General features: G+C 50.8%; 1 protein-coding gene across 1 annotated transcript in view; it reads right to left on the bottom strand.

Moving 5' to 3' along the window:
* The window catches only part of TAF4B (TATA-box binding protein associated factor 4b), a 97,092-nt gene extending 76,086 nt beyond the window's left edge, over positions 1-21,006 (bottom strand). The window contains exons 1-5 of the mRNA XM_068158739.1: positions 20,721-21,006; positions 10,328-10,476; positions 8,359-8,466; positions 1,203-1,370; positions 942-1,064 (exon numbers count right to left, since the gene is read on the bottom strand). Coding sequence (XP_068014840.1) covers positions 942-1,064; positions 1,203-1,370; positions 8,359-8,466; positions 10,328-10,476; positions 20,721-21,006 — 834 coding nt within the window. The remainder of the gene's footprint in view (positions 1-941; positions 1,065-1,202; positions 1,371-8,358; positions 8,467-10,327; positions 10,477-20,720) is intronic.

Below are 21,006 nucleotides of genomic sequence, written 5' to 3'. Positions count from 1 at the left end.
CACCAAGTGCCTCATCCAGTCGCTTCCTAAACACCTCCAGTGATGGGGACTCCACCACTTCCCTGGGCAGCACATTCCAATGGCCAATCTCTCTTTCTGGGAAGAATTTCTTCCTAACATCCAACCTAAACCTCCCCTGGCACAGCTTGAGACTGTGTCCTCTTGTTCTGGTGCTGCTTGCCTGGGAGAAGAGACCAACCCCCACCTGGCTACAACCTCCCATCAGGGAGTTGGAGAGAGCAATGAGGTCTCTCCTGAGCCTCCTCTTCTCCAGGCTAAGCAACCCCAGCTCCCTCAGCCTCTCCTCACAGGGCTGTGCTCCAGACCCCTCCCCAGCTTTCTTGCCCTTCTCTGGACACCTTCCAGCAACTCAACATCTCTCCTAAACTGAGGGGCCCAGAACTGGACACAGGACTCAAGGTGTGGCCGAACCACAAGTGCTGAGCACAGGGCAGGATGAGTTCCCTGCTCCTGCTGGCCACACTGTTCCTGATCCAGGCCAGGATGCCATTGGCCAGACACTGCTGTCCTTTCCCAGTGGCCCTGCCACATTCATCAAGAACATTGTCTCCTCCAGGAAGGTACAGCAACCTAAGGAACAAGGCCAATGGTGCCCTCAGAGTGTTAAGGGTTGGAAGGGACCTGCAAGGATTATAGAGGTGGATGAGGCCTTGGGCAACTTAGTCTAGTGAGAGGCTTCCCTGCCCAAGGCAGGTGGATTGGAGTTGATGATCTCTAAGTTCCCTTCCAACCTAAGCCATTCCATGATTCTATGCCTCAGCCACAAAGCCAACACTTCAGCTTTATAAAGACAAACAAAAAACCCCTAACAAACCCCCAACCAAGCAACCAGGCAGAAACCCAACCAAAACCCAGGGAACAAAAGGCTGCTGAAAGTCCAAGACACCAACAACAGACAGATGAGAGAGATTTTAGCTCACCAGGAGGTTTTGCACCAGGCTCTTCACATTCTGCCCCATCACAGAGGCCTGAGGTCCACTGGATGCCAGCTTTATTAGTGTGGCAAGAAAATTCCTGCATTTCTTCACGTTCTCTAGCATCTCCTAGCAGGGAAAGGAGGAGAGAGGAGCGTTAGGGGTTGCTCTGGCTCTCCAACCTCAGCTGAACAGAGAGACTGTTAATTTTTAATTAAAAAGCTGTTGGGTGGTTGGGTTGGTGGGGTTTTTTTTTTCTCTCCTTACTGTAGAAGTGCTGGTCTGTGCTGCTGCTGTGCCCTCTGCTTTCACAGAGCCTGCCTTTGGGGAAATAGCTTGTGCAGGTGGTCCTGTAACTGGAAGTTTTACAGGTGTTCCAGTACTCGAAGGCTTTGCAGCAGTAACTGCAGTACTACTGCCTGCTGCAGCTGCTGCCTGGAAAGGAAAATTAACACTTTGGAACCAAAGACTTTACGTGACAGACATGCTGGATTATTCTCCTCCCTCCACAGCACCATTTAAAGCATCAGTGAATGGCTTTTACCTCTGTTTTTAAGGCTCTATTTAATACAGACCTATAGAATTGTCAGGGTTGGAAGGGACACCTCAAGGATCAGCCAGTTCCAAGCCCCCTGCCACGGGCAGGGACACCTCACAGTACATCAGGTTGCTCACAGCCACATCCAGCCTGGCCTTAAAAACTTCCAGGGATGAGGCTTCCACCACCTCTTGAATTGTGGAGCCCAACACTGGACACTGGTCTCACTGGGGCAGAGTAGAGAGGGAGGACAACCTCCTTAGACCTGCTGGACACACTTTTCTTGATGGACCCCAGGATAACTTTGGCCCTCTTGGCCACAAAGGATAACTTGAAACTATGAAACTTGCTGTCCACTGGGACTCTTGAGGTCTTTGTCCATGTAGATGCTTTCCAGAAGGACAACTCCTAGACTCTGCTGGTGCCTGGTGTTATTCCTTCCCCAATGCAGAACTCCCCTGGCATAATTCTGTTTGAAAATCAAGAGCAATGGGAAGAAACAGGTTGCCCAGGGAGCTTGTGGATGCCCTCTCTCTGGAGGTGTTCCAGGCCAGGTTGGATGAGGCCTTGATCAATCTGGGCTAGCAGGAGGTGTCCCTGCCCACGGCAGAGAGTTGGAACTGGATGATCTTTAAGGCCCTTTCCAAACCAAACCACTCCATGAGTCTATGATTTTCAAACCTGTTCAGGTTGCTTTTGGTAAACTAATGAGCATGAGGAAAGCTGAACAGCTTCCTATGAACCCATCAGTCTATGAAATGACAAAGGCTCACCCAGCCCAAAGCACTGCCTGCAACTTCAAGTGAGAAGAAGGTGGTAAAATTGTCTTGAAGAAACAAATTAACTCTGCCAGGCTGCTGCAGTTTAAGACTAATGAAGTTTGGACAATGCTAAGCCATGTGATACCACTCTGAAGAGAAACAAGACTGTTAAGAAGGAATGAATTCCCACAATAGTAGTAAGGCACTGGAACAGGTTGACCAGAGAAGTTGAGGAGGCTCCAAGCCTGGTGTTCAAAGCCAGGCTGGCATCTACTCACCTTCAGCAACCTGTTCTAATAGGAGGTGTGGTATGGGGGTTGGAACTAGATGATCTTTAAGTCCAGTTCTGGGCTCCTCAGGTTAGGAAAGATGTTGAGTTGCTGGAAGGTGTCCAGAGAAGGGCAAGAAAGCTGGGGAGGGGTCTGGAGCACAGCCCTGTGAGGAGAGGCTGAGGGAGCTGGGGTTGCTTAGCCTGGAGAAGAGGAGGCTCAGGGGAGACCTTCTTGCTCTCTACAGCTACCTCAAGGGAGGTTGGAGCCAGGTGGGGGTTGGTCTCTTCTCCCAGGCAAGCAGCACCAGAACAAGAGGACACAGTCTCAAGCTGTGCCAGGGGAGGTTCAGACTGGATGTTAGGAGGAAATTCTACAGAGAGAGTGATTGCCCATTGGAATGGGCTGCCCAGGGAGGCGATGGAGTCACCATCCCTGGAGGTGTTTAGGAGGAGACTGGATGGGGTGCTTGGTGCCATGGTTTAGTTGATTAGGTGGTGTTGGGTGATAGGTTGGACTTGATGATCTTGAAGGCCTCTTCCAACCTGGTCTGGTCTGGTCTGGTCTATTCTATTCCATTCCATTCCATTCCATTCCATTCCATTCCATTCCATTCCATTCCATTCCATTCCTACCCAAACCATTCAATGATTTCTCTTCCTTTCTTCCCCTGCAGCTCCTCTCCTAGTTGCAACACCCCTGACTCTTCCTATCACATGCACAGGAGGCAGAACATTGTCCACTCTGGAAGCATGCATGTACTACTTAGCAGGCAGCTAAGCACAAACACCTAACAAGTGCTTCCTGCCTTCTCCTTGTGGGCAGTGACTTGGATCTCTCCCTCTCCTCCTCTGCTGTGACACAAATCATTACAAAATTCAGCTATTTTTGAGGTCTCTTTTTAGAATCTCTTTAGAATTTGAACCAATGGATTCAGAAGCTGCAGGGAAAGGAGAGCAATGAAGGTCTCCTGAGTTTAAGAGCACAGCTTCCCCTCTCCTTTCCAAACCATGCTAAATGGTTCTAGTGTGAGGGGTCCCTGCCCATGGCAGGGGGGGTGGAACTAGATGATCCTTGAGTTCACTTCCAACCCTAACAATTCTCTGATTCTAAATGGTAGTTTTGAGAGGAAAATCTACTAAACTGAACTATTTCTGCTCAGATTTTAAAGCAGAACCCAAAGCCTGCACAATCAACAACCCAAGAAGCTCAACACAGTCCTGATAGAAGGGAAAACAGTCAGTGTAAACCACTTACAATAGAGTAAAGCACTTTTCCTCTACAAACCCCACTGCTTACGGTTTCCCAAGCTTGAAAACTTAAAAGACTGACAGAATCTGCAGGTTACAGAAATCAAGAGTTTCAGGCTGGCATTTGAAAGCTGAATTTGACAGTCATTCTCCATCCAAACCTCTCAAGGGAATGGGAAAGCCTGGCTTCCTAGGCCAAAATCCACACAGTTGCTTTCACTGACAGTGTGCTCTTGCAGCCCAGAAGGTCAGTGGCATTCTGGGCTGCATGAAAGGAGTGTGGGCAGCAGAAGGAGAGAGATGATTCTGCCCCTCTGCTCCAGGGAGACCTCACCTGGAGCACTGCACTCAGCTCCAAAGCCATCAGCACAGGAAGGACATGGACCTGATGGAGCAGGTCCAGAGGAGGGCCACAAAGATGATCAGAGAGCTGGAGCACTTCTGCTGTGAGGACAGTCTGAGGGAGCTGGGGTTGGTCAGCCTGGAGAAGAGAAGGCTCCAGGGAAACCTAATAGCAGCCTGCCAGTACCTGAAGGGGGCTACAGGAAGGCTGAGGAGGGACTTATGATAAGGGCTTGTACAGATAAGATGAGAGACAAGGGTTTGAAATGAGAGAAGAGCAGATTCTGATTGGATGTTAGGAACAAGTTCTGCACCATGAGGGTGGTAGAACACTGGAACAGGTCCCATCCCTGGAGATATTCAAGGTCAGGCTGGACAAGGCTCTGAGCAACCTGATCTAGTGGAGGATGTCCCCTGCTCGCTTAAGGGTGGTTGGACCAGAAGACCTTAGGAGGTCCTTCCAACCCAAAACATTCTGTGATTCTATGACTTCAACACATTTGAACACCCCAGTTGAACTCAACAATCACAAATGAATACTTGCTAATTGCATTGATGATCAGACAGTAACACAAGAGCCCAACTTAACCTACCATGGATAAAACAAAACCTAATTAGAGCTGGACAGACATCAGGTAGAATATCAAAGGGCTTTGAAGTCTTGCAGGGTAGAGAAAATCAATGAACAGACATTGAAAGCTAAAGCAAACCCACATTTCTGTCATTCTTTTTTCTCTTCCTTTCTTCACCTCCTGGGTGGGTGTCCCCCCCTCCCAAGCTGCTGCCAGTTTGATATGAACAAAGCAGGCAGCTACCAGCAAGGCTTCCAGCTCAGGCTCCCACTGTTGGTAACACTTTAATAGCTCTCTGCAGGATCTTTGCCACCACCACTGACTCTTCCAAGGATGAGGCTCAACAGCTCTAAGACCACAGGGAGGCAAACTGGGCATGAGAATCCCACAAACAGATGGACGGGAGGGAGATGGAAGGGGCCAGAGTACAGAGCTGTCAAACTGCAGCGCCCTGGGCTTTGGAAAGTGGAAGGCATGAGGTGCATGGGAGCTGATCTCTTGCAAATTCCAGCATGTTTACACATCCAGACCAGAACAGCACTTGATCAGCTGAGGGAGAGAACAACAGGAAAGCTGCTGGACCCTTTTCCCAGGAAGAGGAATACATGGGAATTGACTTCTGTCAGCTGCCCTCAACCTTTTTCACCACTGACAATTCTCATTCTCACCTCCAACAACGGAGGAGCAGTTGCCAAAAAGATGGCATTAATCCTGCATATTTGGAGGTAATTTCAAGAGTAGTGCTCTGCATCTCAATGAAAGTGCCCCAGCATGATGCTAATTAGCTACTTTGCAGCTTTGTGACCCCATCTGGGAAGAAGGGGGGAAAAAAAATAAATAAATGAAAGAGTGCAGGCATTTTGTCTGCCCTCAGAGCAGGAATGATAAAGAATTGAAATGGTTTTGTAGGTGAGGAGAATAATCCTGACGCCAGTGAGCAAAGGGATTGGCTGAGAGTAGTGCTTCGAGGTGCACTTTGCCCAGCCTAGGAGATGCATAACAGAGCCAAGGATTGTTCCCTCTCTGCTCTCTCCCACTTTCTGTAATGACTTCCCCTGCTCTCCACTGAGCTCAAAGAGCTGCCCAGACTACCATCAGCAAGTTCTTCAAGGGGACCTACAAGAAAGCTGGGAGTGACCTTTCACAAGGGCTTGTAGTGATAGGATGAGAGGGAAGGGAGTGAAGCTTGAGGAGGGGGATTGAGACTGGAGATTAGGAAGAAATTCTTTCCAGTGAGGGTGGTGAGAGACTGGCACAGCTTGCCCAGGGAGGCTGTGGATGCTCCCTCCCTGGAGGTGTTCAAGGCCAGAGTGGACAGGGCCTGGAGCAACCTGGGCTGGTGGAAGGTGTTCCTCCCCATGGCAGGGGGTTGGAACTAGATAATATTTCATGTCCCTTCCAACCCAAACCATTTGATGATTCTTTTAGGACTGATGAATGTACTGCTGCCAAGGAAACCAGACCCAAGGGCTCTTCCTTCTTTTCCCCAGAAGTTTCCTGCACCCTTATGCACAGACTCCCTTTTTCAGCTCTCTTCTCTCATCCACCCCAGGGTGAGGAGTGCAGTGGCCCTGTCATGGCAGGAGGTATCCACACTACAGCCCTTTAGTCTTAAATGTATGAGCAGCTTCTACAGAGGGCTTTGCAAGGCTCTGCAGGAGAAGGGCTCCAAGGAAGCCACTCCAAACACAACAGCACTATTCATTTCTCCTAGAGCCATGATTCTTGCTCTTTAAATCCAGCTCTGTGGCTCATTAGAAGCATTCAAGTTCCTACAATGGAAGCAAAGAAAAACATCTGGCTTACAAAAACCCTCCCATGTCCACCTCCTTAAATCCCTCAGGAGAACACAAGTTCAACTGATCACAGCAAAAACTGAAGTAAGAAAGTAACAGAAGCAGCAAGTCAAAAGGCAGATGGAAGTTAAAAAAGGAAGGGTGAATAGCATGATGAATCTCAGTGCTAAGTGTGAGGATGCAAGCAGCTTCATCCATCAGATGGCAGAAATCTTCACCTTCCTCTCCCCTAGCAGGCCAAGGGCAGCAGATGACTACTGCTTTTACAGGCTCTGGATCTCTATGCAGACATCACAAGCACAAGGGTTGCAAGCTAGCACCCCACAATAAGAGAGGGTAAAGATTATGCAGGGCTGTTCTTAGCCACAAAGTGTATGTTGGTTCCAGCCCAAGCAGAATAGAAAAAGCACTAAGAGAGGCCTCCAGGTTTTCCCTTCGAGCCCCAACATTATCCATCTGCAGTGAGAAGGAAGACAAAAGAAAGATCAGAGAGAGAGAGCTGTGATTAATTTCAGTTGCTGACAGAGAAGAACAGCAGGAGGACACATTTGTAAGTCAGACTGTTGGTTACCACTGTCAGCAAACATACCCCCAGTCCTTCAAGCACCCTCAAGGTCAAGAGCATACAACCACTCCAGTTTTTTAATGACTGATGCTGCTCATTTACTGACTGCTTGGTCAACCACTACAGCCCTGTCTCCTTCAAGCTCTTGCTCACAAAAGGTGTGTACAAGTCAGACTGCTTCCTGATTTCTCCTTCAGCTGATGAAGAGAACAGAATATGTTAGCTGCAGAAGGAAGTCTTACTTTTCATCACACATCCTCAAAAGCAGAGGAAAAGGTGTATCTAGGAGGCTCTGGGCAGCCTGATCTAGTGTGGGGTGTCCCTGCCCATGGCAGGGGGGTTGGAACTCGATGATCCTTGTGGTCCCTTCCAACCCTGACTGATTCTATGATACTATGATAGGAGAAGTTTTATACTCTACAGGTAGCAAGTGCCTCTTCACAAGAGTCCAACAATACTTTTCTCCAGCAGAAGAGACTTTGGAAAGAAGACCAAAGGAAAAAACCACTACCTAAAAATAATGAGGCATTTCCAACCAGTGTTTGCTTACAGTTGTATCTGGGGATCCTGGGTACCAAATTCAGCTGGAGAATACAGGCCTACAGCTATGACCTTCCTTCAGCTTTTAATGAGGGGGAAAAAAACATAAACCTGCAAAGCAGCCTGACTAGTGCAGACATCCCTATTGTCCTCTCAAATACCAGTTCTGTGATCCTGGGAATTATACCTGGGATAGGATAGGATGGGATAGGATAGGATGGGATGGGATGGGATGGGATGGGATAGAATGGGATGGGATAGAATGGGATGGGATAGAACAGAATAGAATAGAATAGAATAGGAATAGAATAGAAACAGAAACCACAAGGATCATCTAGTTCCAAGCCCCCTGCCATGGGCAGGGACACCCCACACTAGATCAGCCTGGCCAGAGCCTCATCCAGCCTGGCCTTAAACACCTCCAGGGATGGGGCCTCAACCACCTCCCTGGACAACCCATTCCAGGGCTTCACCACTCTCATGGGGAAGAACTTCCTCCTCACCTCCAGCCTCAATCTCCCCACCTCCAGCTTCATTCCATTCCCCCTAGTCCTATCACTGCCTGAGATCCTGAGCAGTCCCTCCCCAGCCTTCTTGTAGCCCCCTTCAGATACTGGAAGGCCACAATGAGGTCACCTGGGAGCCTTCTCTTCTGCAGACTGAACAGCCCCAACTCCTTCAGTCTGTCCTCACAGGAGAGGTGCTCCAGCTCTCTGCTCATCCTTATATCTGTGTTTCCTTCAGCTCCCTCTGGCACTTACCCCACCACTCTATAAAGCTTGCCACCTACCTGTACTGCAGCAGGTGGCTGAACAGGAGAAGCCACAGCCTTTGTTGCTGGAGATGATGGTTTCCCAGGGGTAGCTGCTATTTTCTTTAGTAACTGGGTGCCAGAGTTCTTGGAAAAAAAAGCAAACAAGAAAACATGTGCAGAGAGCAGCTGTCAGACAAGTCAGGGACAAAGCAGACACTGAGGCTGGTGCCTGCTCATGTCTGATGTAAACCAGGACACCCTTAATAGGCATCACTCTCACAGCCCATGCAGTTTAAACACTGCTCTATAAAGCTGTTCACTCCCCAGTTATTAAACTGCTAGACTGGATGCAGAGACATTTAGACATGACACCCAATCATAGATCAGAGAATGGGCTGGGTTGGAAGGGACCTTAAAGCTCATCCAGTTCCAACCCCACTGCCATGGGCAGGGACACATCCACCAGCCCAGCTTGCTCAAGGACTCATCCAGCCTGGCCTTGAACACCTTTAGGGAGAGGACATCCACAGCCTCCCTGGGCAACCTGTTTCAGTGTCTCACCACCTAATCCTAATCTCTTCTTAATTTCCAGTCTAAATCTGCCCTGTTCCAGCTTCAATCCATTCCCCCTCATCCCATCACTACAAGCCCTTGTAAAAAGTCCCTCCCCAACTTTCTTGTGGGTCCTAATCAGAATAAAACAGCTAAAGGATGAGCATTTGGCAAGAAATTGGCAAATGGTGGCTTTTTTGTACCTGCCCTTCCTCCTGCATGCTGACCACATTACAAGAGACGGCAGCAAAAAGCCAGCAGAGCTCAGAGAAGGAGGAACATCCTGGGAGCATGGGAAAGGTCCTTGGTTTCACTCAGCCTCAGAGAAGTACCCCACCAGAGGATCACAACATTGCAGTTGCCAGCAGTAATTTGGGTAGGGGCTTTGGGTTTAGGTTGTTCAGTTTAGTGGTTTGGGTTTTGCTCTTTCTTCAAACCCTTTACACCACCAGAGGAATTCCTTCATTTGAACTCCAGCACCTGTACCAGCTAGCAGGTGCTCTCACACTGACAAAGGACACAGCCTGTGTGCAAAACCAACCACCACCAGGCTGGACAAGCTGGAGAAGTGGACCCAGGTGAGCCTCATGAGCTTCAGTAAGGCCAAGGACAAGGTCCTGCACCTGAGTTGGGGCAACCCCCATAATCAGTCCAGGCTGGAGGATGTTGTGACAGAGAGCAGCCCTGTGAAAAGGACTTTGGGGTGCTGGAGGACAAAAAGCTGGGCATGAGCCAACAATGAGCACTTGTGCCCAGAGGCCAGTGGCATCTTGGGCTGCATCAAAAGCAGAGTGGCCAGCAGAAGGAGACAGGTGATTCTGCCCCTCTGCTCTGCTGAGACCTCACCTGCAGTGCTGTGTCCAGCTATGGGGCTCCCAGTACAAGAAGGACAGGGACCTGCTGGAGTGGCTCCAGAAGAGAGTGGTCAGAGGGCTGCAGTATCTCTCCTACAAAGACAGGCTGAGAGAGTTGGGGGTGTTCAGCCTGGAGATGAAAAGGCTCTGGGAAGACCTCAGAGCAGCCTTCCAGTGCCTGAGGGGGGCCTACAAGAAAGCTTGGGAGGGACTTTGTACAAAGGCTTGTAGTGATAGGAACACAGGGCAATGTTTTGAAACTAGAGCAGGGTAGATTTAGAGTGGACATTAGGAAGAAGTTGTGACTGTGAGGGTGGTGGAACACTGGAACAGATTGCCTAGGGAGGTGGTGGAGGAGACACTCAAGGTCAGACTTGGTGGGGCTCAGAGCACCCTGATCTAGTGGGGGATGTCCCTGCTCGTGGCAGGAGGGTTGCACAAGATGACCTTTAGAGGTCCCTTCCAACCCAGTGTATTCCCTGACTCTATGATTCAGAAAGCACTCAAATGCTTAACTAACCCTCCATAACCTACCTGCAAACCCTGCTGCAGCTACACACCCAGCAACTACATGGAACTGAAGGTGTGGGAGAAGTTACCTGCACAGCACATATTCTGACTGCAGGGGTGCTGGTCGGCACAGCTGGTCTCAGGCTTGTGTGATTTTGGGGCTGCTTCTGAGCCTGTGCTATTGCTTGTTGAGACAGCAGCATCAGTTGGCCATTATTGCTTCTGATAAGAATAGTTCCTGTTGGAGAAAAACATCCAGACTGTTAGAAATCAAATAATGTGGCTTTCCCATGCTTCTGGGAGGGGGATAATAACTAGACCACACTGGTAAGATAATGTAATGTTTAGTTTCTCACCCCGAGGAACAGCTGCTGAGAAAGGCCAAATCTAAGTGTGCAGCAGCTCTACTCTGCATTTTATGGCAGAAACCTACTCCTGAAGGCAAGGGGAACGCTTGACCAGCCAGCCACACACACACAAAAACAACCCAGTGTGCATAAATGGTGCAAATTGAAATGCAACTGCAAGCTTAGCATGCAGAGGGACCTCGACAGGCTGGACAGATAGGTGGAGTCCAAGAGGATGGCATCCAAGTGCCAGGTGCTGCACTTTGGTCACAACAACCCCAGGCAGTGCTACAGGCTGGGGGCAGAGTAGGTGGAGAGCAGCCAGGCAGAGAGGGACCTGGGGGGACTGGTTGACAGCAGCTGAACATGAGCCAGCAGTGTGCCCAGGGGGCCAAGAGGGCCAATGGCATCCTGGCCTGCATCAGGAACAGTGTGGCCAGCAGGAGCAGGGAAGTCATTGTGCCCTGTGCTCAGCACTGCTGAGGCCACACCTGGAGTCCTGTGTCCAGCTCTGGGATCCTCAATTTAAGAAGGACATTGAGAGACTTGAAGGTGTCCAGAGAAGGGCAACAAGTCTGGGGAGAGGTCTGGAGCACAGCCCTGTGAGGAGAGGCTGAGGGAGCTGGGGTTGCTTAGCCTGGAGAAGAGGAGGCTCAGGGGAGACCTTCTTGCTGTCTACAACTCCCTGAAGGGAGGTTGTAGCCAGGTGGGGGTTGGTCTCTTCTCCCAGGCAAGCAGCACCAGAACAAGAGGACACAGTCTCAAGCTGTGCCAGGGGAGGTTTAGATTGGAGGTGAGGAGAAAGTTCTTCCCAGAGAGAGTCATTAGTCATTGGAATGTGCTGCCCAGGGAGGTGGTGGAGTCCCCATCCCTGAAGGTGTTCAAGAGGGGATTGGATGTGGCACTTGGAGCCATGGTTTAGTTGTCAGGAAGTGGTAGGTATTAGGTAATAGGTTGGACTTGATGATCTCTGAGGTCTTTTCCAACCTGGTTGATTTTATGATTCTGTGACTCCCTTGCAGATATTGAAAAGCAGCTCTAAGGTCTCCCTAGAGCCTTCTCTTCTCCAGGCTGCATAGCCCCAGCTCTTTCAGCCTGTCCCCATGAGAGAGGTGCTCAAGTCCTCTGATTGTCTTGGTGGCCTCCTCTGGAGCTGCTCCAGCAGGTCCATGTGTCTCTTGTGTTGGGGGGTCCCACAGCTGGACACAGTGCTCCAGGGGACATCTCACCAGAGCAGAGTGGCAGAATGGACCAGATGCAGAAGGCAGTTGTGTGTCCAGATAAAACACTGTTACCCCATCTGTTGCTCCACCATTTTCACCTCCTCCACTGAAGTCTTCACCACAATTACATTTAGGTACAGAGGGATCTCTTCATTTAATCAATGGAAAGTTGGAACCATGGAAAACATCAGATTTCTAATTTTATGTCATGTCATCTCAGTGATTCTTAATCAATTGATGATCAGTCAGGGTGACCCTTTCTTTCCTTGTTCACATCACATTTTGATGGCCACAGCATTTCTCTCTGCCCTAGGTCCTCATTCAGGGTGGCAGAAGTGTTGCTCCTGCAGGTTTTAGGCTATCCTAAGCCTGCTTTCAGATGCCATTGCTGGCTCTGCCTTTTCAGAAGGCACACACAAATTCATCATCTAACTCCTTTAGAGACTTGGGATGCATGAAATGTTTTGTTTTCATCTGTTTGGATATTTTGTCACTACTCATTACATTTGCTTGTGAAGCCAAACCATCAGAAGCATAACTTCTACTTTCACCAAGCAAGTCGGTCGCCATTGGAATGTGCTGCCCAGGGAGGTGGTGGAGTCACCATCCCTGGAGGTGTTCAAGAGGGGACTGGATGTGGCACTTGGTGCCATGGTCTAGTCATGAGGTCTGTGGTGACAGGTTGGACTTGATGATCTTTGAGGTCTCTTCCAACCTTAGTGATACTGTGACACTGTGATATTTCTCTGAGTCATACTGCACAGCAGAAGCAGTCTGGTGCTAAACCATGTCCCTCAGCACCACATCTCTGCTTCTTAAACACAAGGGGCAAGGGACACAAACCAGAACCCAGGAGGTTCCACCTCAACATGAGGAAAAACTTCATCACTTAAGGGTGCTGGAGCCCTGGAGCAGGCTGCCCAGAGAGGTTGTGGAGTCTCCTTCTCTGGAGACTTTCAAGACCCATCTGGATGTGTTCCTGTGTGAGCTGCCCTAGGTGACCCTGCTTTGGCAAGGGGGTTGGGCTTGATGAGCTCCAGAGGTCCCTTCCAATCACTAACAGTCTGTGATTCTGTGATTATCCCAAAGTATTTGCATGCTACAACAGGGCACAGGCAGCCCAGTACAACACAGTGCTGTACCCACAAGCTCTCCACAGAAGTTGATTACAGCCAGTCACTAGTGGTGTCCCCCAGGGATCAGTGCTGGGCCCAATCCTATTCAATATCTTTACTGATGCTCTGGAGATTGAGTCCATCATCCCCCTTGGCTGGGAATCCTCCATGCCTACCACAATAAAACCAAACCCTCTTGAGATTCAAGTGTCATAAATACACTCTGGATTCAAGCAGAACCAGTGGTGCCATCCTGGAACTATGCCCAGGAAACATCCATGACCTGTCAGTTATTTCCAGTCCCTCCAAGAATCAATGTGAGGTCCAGATTTCCTTTAGGTGGTTGGGATGGACATCTGTTGTTTGCTATAAATAAAAGGGTACACTGCCTCATAGAATTGATAGGGTTGGAAGGGACCTCAAGGCTCAGGCAGTTCCAACCCTCCTGCCACGGGCAGGGACACCTCAATATCCAGAATCTAGAGGTTTCTGTGGGGTTTTTGTCTTGTTAAAGCTAAAACAATCTTTAGACAGCCTCACCCTAACCACATGGAATGGAAATGAAGTATTTTCAGGTCAGCTCTACCTCCCATTCCAAGTGAAGGGCCAGGTGCAAGCATGAACATATCAAATTCATGGGGGTTTCCACTCAAGAAATAACAACTAGAACATGAAGAGGAAGATTTAGAGCACTGCACTTGAGAGGTATTAGGCCAGTTTCAAAAGCAGATGGCAGTGGCAGCAGCATCCAGAGGTTTACCAGCCCTCACCTCTTCAGCTTACCTCAGTTTCTATGCAAAATTAAGAGAAGCCCAATGAGACAGGCATTGGACTAAATGACCTTTAAAGGTGCTTTCCAATCCAAATCATTCTATGCTTCTATGAGATACAGGAGATCTCACTTAAACCATAAGGAAAAGCTTTCCTGTGAGGGTGCTGAGCTCCAAAGCCAGTAGCATCCTGACCTGGATCAGCAACAGTGAGGCCAGAAGGAGCAGGGTAGGGATTATGCCTCTGGACTCAGCACCTTGAGTCCTGGGTTCAGTTTTGAGCCCCTCACTCCCTGAAGGACATTGAGGTGCTGGAACAGGTCCAGAGAACGGCAACACAACTGGGAAGGGTCTGGAGAAGAGGGCTGGGGAGGAGCAGCTGAGGGAGCTGGGGGTGTTGAGTGTGGAGAAGAGGAGGCTGAGGGAGACCTCATTGCTCTCTACAGCTCCCTGAAAGGAGGCTGGACTGAGGTGGGTCTTGGTCTCTTCTCTCCAGTATCAGATGATAGAATGAAATGGCCTGAAATTGTGCCAGGGGAAGGTTAGGTTTGAGACTAGGAACAATTTCTGTCTTGCAAGAGTGTCAGGGATTGGAACAGGCTGCCCAGGGAGGTGGCAGAGTCCCCATCCCTGGAGGTGTTCAAGAAACCTGTGGCCATGGCACTGTGGGACATGGTTTAGGGGCCATGGTGGTGGTAGGTGGATGGTTGGACTCAATGACCTTGGAGGTCTTTTCCAATTAAAACAATTCTGTGATTCCATCTCTGGAGACCTCTTGGACACAATCCTGGGCCACTTGATCTAGAGAAACCTGCTTTAGCAGAGGAGTTGGACTAGATGACTCCCAAAGGTCCCTTCCACCCCCCACCATGATGTGAGAACAGACTGTACCTCCCCACAGCAGTTTTGGGACACTCACATCATCTCTCTCCCTCCCATCCACAGGTGTCCCCACACCAACTGCCTCCCTCCTCCCACACAGCCCTGGCCAGCTGCACAGCGCTGCTTGTGTTCCCTGAGCGCCTCCTCACTATCAGCCCAGATAAGCTGTAGGCTCTGGAAAACCTGCCAAGGACAGGTCAAAACATCAAAGTGAAGAGAAGTGAGCTGCAAACAGAAACCAAGAGCCTGTGCCTGCTGCCATTCTCCTCCAAGTCAGGTGCAAAGGAAACTCTACAGGGTGGCCATGCCTTGCACCAGCTTCCTGCTGCAAATTATGGCAGGCTCCAGGCAAGCTCTTCTTGCTGACACCACACAGGCTCAGCCCTGCTGACAGCCTAAACCAGAGAAACACACACCAGAGGCTGCTGATGTGAACAGTAACCAGCAGCAGTAGCATCAGGAGAGCTCTTTGAAGAGCCTCCTGCTACAAGCAGATCTTAAGGTAACAAGGAAGGATCCCCAGCATCCTGGGCTGCATCCAAAGCAGTGTGGGCAGCAGGTCATGGAGGTGATTCTGCCCCTCTGGTCTGTTCTCATGAGATCCCACTTGGCGTCCTGTGTCCAGCTCTGGCACCCCCAACACTAGAAGGACATGGAACTGTTAGAGCAGGTCCAAAGGAGAGCCATAAAGATGATCTGAGGGCTGGAGATCCTCTGCTATGAAGACAGGCTGAGAGAGTTGGTGTTGCTCAGCCTGGCGAAGACAAGGCTCTGGGGTGGGGGCTGAGGGGGGGTACAGGACAGCTGGGGAGAGACTTTTGACAAAGGCATGGAGTAAGAGGCCTGATGGCTTCAAACTGGAAGAAGATGGATTTGAGATGAGACATTGGGAAGCAATTCTCCCACATGAGGGTGGCAAGGCACTGAAACAGGTTGTCCAGAGAAGCTCTGGAGGTGAAGGTGTTGTAAACCAGGTTGGCACCTGGTCACCTTGACCCACCAGGTCTAGGAGGAGGCATCCCCACCCATGGCAGGGGAGCTGGAATTAGATGCTCTTTAAGGTCCCTTCCAACTGAAACTATTCCATGAGTCTGTGTTTATTTTGTGTCCCTCCACAAGAGAAGCAGACACATCTGCTAACTGTCCTTCAGCATGCAGGGACACAATGATAACCACAAGGACAGACACAGAAGGGGCAAAAAAAAAACAAGTTCAGGAGAAGAAAATTAAAAACCAGAATCCCAGGACCAAAATTCTCCCTTTCATTTTCCTGGTCTTTCTTTCTACTTTCCAAAGCATTTTGGGGCCCAAAGGCAGTAAGATGAGCTGCAGACACTTCTGGCCCATGGGCACCTTGCCACTCCTTGCCCTTCCCAAGCCTTTTAACTATTTTGTCTTGTTACCAGCACAGCTCAACCATTCCCCCCATACCCCCCCCCCCCCCCGAACAACAACTTGAGGCTCAGGTCATCTGAGGACACAATGTCCTTTGAAGCAGATGGTCCATGACAGGAGCCATTTGCAGTTTTGTGAGCATCAGCACAGACCACACAAGCAGCAGAGCTCAGGGCTGGGGCAGCACTGACTCCCCATGCTGGTCTGCTCTCTGCCAGACCCCCAGACTGCTGTTTGCAAAGCCTTCTGAAGTGCTGCTACCCTGTTTGTCAACAAAGAGGGCAATGGAAGAAAGGGCCCTTGGGTAGATCATGCAAGAGCCTTCCACTTAAGAAGACACAGAATCAGGCACAGAATCACAGAATCACCAAGGTTGGAAGAGACCTCAAAGATCAACAAGTCCAACCTGTCACCACAGACCTCATGACTAAACCCTGGCACCAAGTGCCACATCCAATCCCCTCTTGAACACCTCCAGGGATGGTGACACCACCAACCTCCCTGGGCAGCACATTCCAATGGCCAATGACTCTCTCTGGGAAGAACTTTCTCCTCACCTCCAGCCTAAACCTCCCCTGGCACAGCTTGAGACTGTGTCCTCTTGTTCTGGTGCTGCTTGCCTGGGAGAAGAGACCAACCCCCACCTGGCTACAACCTCCCTTCAGGGAGTTGGAGAGAGCAAGAAGGTCTCCCCTGAGCCTCCTCTTCTCCAGGCTAAGCAACCCCAGCTCCCTCAGCCTCTCCTCGTAGGGCTTGTGCTCAGGTATCTCCCTCTGAAAGTCAAGGGGGGGAAGCTTTCTGCTTGCATTTCTCTCTGCATGTGCCACAGGTTGAACAATGTGCTCTGAAAGCCTTCTCCCTTCTGCAGTTTATCCTGCATGGCTGGATTTTGCCAGCTATCTGCAACACAAACGCTTCAAGCCTAAGCACTGGCTGGCTTATTCCTCTCTTCCCTTGAAGGCCAGTAACAGTTGCAGCTGCAATGCCATTCATCTTGCATTTACAATTCTGAATTCTTTTATTATTCATTAAAAACTGACTCCCCACACAAGACAGAGGTGGAATGCTAACCCTCACCCAAGCTACAATGCAATTTTCAGTTGTCCTTGGGCTGTTTATTTAGACAAGCTCTCCTGCAACAGTGCCCTGTTTGAAACATACAGTCACAGAACTCTTTGGGCTGGAAAAGCCCTCTGAGATCGAGTGGAATCTTCATCACAACACCACCATGGCCATTAAACCATGTCCCAGAGTGCCATGGTCACAGGTTTCTTGAATGCCTTCAGGGCTGGTGTCTCCACCACCCCCCTGGGCAGCCTGTTCTGGCAGCAGTTTAGGAAAGATGTTGAGTTGCTAAAACATGTCCAGAGAAGGGCAACAAAGCTGGGGAGGGGTTTGGAACACAAGCCCTATGAGGAGAGGCTGAGGGAGCTGGGGTTGCATAGCCTGGAGAAGAGGAGGCTCAGGGGAGACCTTCTTGCTCTCTACAGCTACCTGAAGGGAGGTTGTAGCCAGGTGGGGGTTGGTCTCTTCTGCCAGGCAAGCAGCACCAGAAGAAGAGGACACAGTCTCAAGCTGTGCCAGGGGAGACTTAGACTGGATGTTAGGAAGAAATTCTTCATAGAGAGAGTGATTGGCCATTGGAATGTGCTGCACAGGGAGGTGGTGGAGTCACCATCACTGGAGGTGTTTAGGAGGAGACTTGATAGGGTGCTTGGTTGCATGGCTTAGTTGATTAGATGGTGTTGGATGATGGGTTGGACATGATGATCTTCAAGGTCTCTTCCAACCTGGTCTGGTCTATTCTATCCTATTCTATCCTGTTCTATTCTATTCTATCCTATTCTATCACTCTTGTCTTGCAGCAAAGACATTTTTCCTAATACCCAACCTAAACCACCCCTGCTGCAACTTGAGGCCATTTATTCTTGGCCTATCAGCTGATACTAGGAAGAGACCAACCCCCAGCTAGCCTTACCCTCCTTTCAGGGAGTTGTAGATTGCAAACAGGTCTCCTCTCAGCCCCCTCCTCCTCAGATTAAACAACCCCAGGCCCCTCAGCCACTCCTCATAAGACCTGTTCTTTACACTCCATATGACAACTTCTGTGCTTCTTCTAGAGCATGAAACCCCACACAGTTACTATTAATCACAGAATCATTTGGGTTGGGAAAGACCCTTCAGATCCTCAAGGCCAACCATTAACCCAGCACTGCCAAGCCACCACTAAACCATGACTTTAAAATACCACCAGGACTGTCGACTCCACCACTTTCCCAAGCACATTGCTGCACAGCACTGGCTCCTCTGAACTTCCAATACAAGCTCTGCCTGCTTTGTCTCTTGTCCCAGGAGCAAGGCAAATGAGCTGATGCAATGAAGGGTAATGCTGATTTTCTTACACCTGCTAGTGCCACAGTCTAAGTCAGATGGCATTCAGCAACATGCCTTCATGAAACCAAGCCCAAACTACAAGGAAAACCAGAAGTTTGGTTAACTTGCAGTTCCCCAAGCACAGGCAGCTCAGCTCACATGAGCATTCACCTACACAGACAGGTGCTTGGGTGCCAACACGTCCCAGAAAGCCAAAATATTAAATAGAAATCCTGAAGATCTTGATGGTCCTTCTACAAAAATGAATAAATGGATTCCCAACATGGTTGAATTCAGAGGAAAGTTGGCAAGGACTGAAACTCCTTGATTGCTGACTGCCCGTGTGAGTGCTGGGAAACCGATAGTGAAACTTGCTGATTACAGGCAGTCTTGTCTTTAATTGCATTAGCATCGTACATTTCCTTGAGCAGTACACGTGTCTGAGAGGGCAAGAGGGCAAGAAGAGGCAGAGGGGAAGGGAAGAGGGCAAGAAGCGGCAGAGGGGAAGGGAAGAGGGCAAGAAGCGGCAGAGGGGAAGGGAAGAGGGCAAGAAGCGGCAGAGGGGAAGGGAAGAGGGCAAGAAGCGGCAGAGGGGAAGGGAAGAGGGGAAGAGAGAGGCAGAGGGGAAGGGAAGAGGGGAAGAGAGAGGCAGAGGGAAGGGAAGAGGGGAAGAGAGAGGCAGAGGGAAGGGAAGAGGGGAAGAGAGAGGCAGAGGGAAGGGAAGAGGGGAAGAGAGAGGCAGAGGGAAGGGAAGAGGGGAAGAGAGAGGCAGAGGGAAGGGAAGCGGGGAAGAGAGAGGGAAGGGAAGCGGGGAAGAGAGAGGGAAGGGAAGGGAAGCGGGGAAGAGAGAGGGAAGGGAAGGGAAGCGGGGAAGAGAGAGGGAAGGGAAGGGAAGCGGGGAAGAGAGAGGGAAGGGAAGGGAAGCGGGGAAGAGAGAGGGAAGGGAAGGGAAGCGGGGAAGAGAGAGGGAAGGGAAGGGAAGCGGGGAAGAGAGAGGGAAGGGAAGCGGGGAAGAGAGAGGGAAGGGAAGCGGGGAAGAGAGAGGGAAGGGAAGCGAGAAAGACAGAGGGAAGGGAAGCGAGAAAGACAGAGGGAAGGGAAGAGAGAAAGACAGAGGGAAGGGAAGAGAGAAAGACAGAGGGAAGGGAAGAGAGAAAGACAGAGGGAAGGGAAGAGAGAAAGACAGAGGGAAGGGAAGAGAGAAAGACAGAGGGAAGGGAAGAGAGAAAGACAGAGGGAAGGGAAGAGAGAAAGACAGAGGGAAAATGCAATTATGCATTCATAACAGAGGAATTAATTTGAAACCAGTCATCCTTTTAGACAACATCCTACCTGAAAGTAATTACAACACATGCTCCAGCAAAGGAACTGTCCTGGCAGGAAATAATCATAGCAACAATAGCAACAAAGTGATTACATATCTTGGGATCTCAACATAGTAAGTCCAAGAGCCGTGTAATCAAAGCTACTTTCTTTATCAGAAGGCATTTCAATGCAGCCTAACAGCAGGACCAGGAGTCTCAGAACCAACAACAGTTACTTCCTTCAGTGAGGAAGTGCAGGTGAGAGCTCTGGCTAAACCTCTGCCGCTGCCCAAAGTACTAAGCCATCTTTATCAGCACTGCTCCCACATCAGTATTTCCTTTGCCACTGTAGGACACCCAGAAGTGTGCTACCTCTCTGAACTCCTCGTTCCCCACATATGCTCTATAGAACGCGGCGTTTCAGAGGGCAACACATACTGGAATTTCTATCTGACACTCCTTATCGGGGTAATACTCTGTTTCACTAACGGTTCACATCGGCCTGGTCATAGTGAAAGCAATTCCCCAGAGAAGCTTGCCGCGGGGGGGTCAGAGCAGCATGACTTGCACTGGAGTGGGAGTCCCTTGGCAGTCGCTGCCTCTCTCACGCTTCCCTGCCTGGCTCCGTCACCTGCCTTCCCCGAAAGCCCCAAGTTTTACTCAAGTAACTTGGCCACCGAGTTTTCGCTTTCGGTCAGTCCCCCCGCTCCTCGTGCCGTCATCCACCAAAGTCAAAAGTTGCCTTAATCCAGAGCCTTCCCGATCCATCCTGCGGACGCGCCAGGGGTACCCCTGATGCCAGGAGCATCCCCAGCGCCGCCTGACCTGCCCCACGGCCCTGCCCGACGCCTGTCACACCGGCAAACATCCCCATCCCCACCGCTCCGGGGCAGAAAAGCAACTCGCCCCCAACTTTCGGCAGCTGCCTGAAGCAGTCCCTCCCGCAGCAGACCCCCCGCCGCCCGGCCCGCTCACTCCCGCTCCAAGGGCAAGGCGGAGGGCTCCCGGCTGCAGACCCCGACCTGCCCCTTCCCAGGGCAAGTCACGCCGTGGGACCCAGCCCGCAAGCTCACCTGGGGGCAGCTGGAAGTTGGCCGGTAAGCGGAGGGTGGCCGTGGACGGCTCCTTGGGTGCCACCGGCCGCGGGCCCCCGGGGCCGGCCGGCAGGCGCGTCGGTTGCGGGGCGGCGGAAGGCGCCGGGCCGCCGGGCACCTTGGCGGCGGGGCTGCCCCCCTCGGCCGCCGGGCCCGCGGCGGGGACGCAGAGGAGCCTCACGGGTGGCACGGCCCCCGCCGCCGCCTGCTCCGGGTGCCCGCCGGGCATCAGCCTAACGGGGAGCGCTGCCGCCGAAGTGCTCAT

The sequence above is a fragment of the Melanerpes formicivorus genome, unplaced genomic scaffold (genome assembly GCF_026170545.1).
Source record: "Melanerpes formicivorus ecotype bairdi unplaced genomic scaffold, bMelFor1.0.p_v2 SCAF_42, whole genome shotgun sequence".
Classification (NCBI taxonomy): domain Eukaryota; kingdom Metazoa; phylum Chordata; class Aves; order Piciformes; family Picidae; genus Melanerpes; species Melanerpes formicivorus.
Note: the sequence above shows the minus strand (reverse complement) of the source record. Positions and strands in the feature narration are given on the sequence as shown.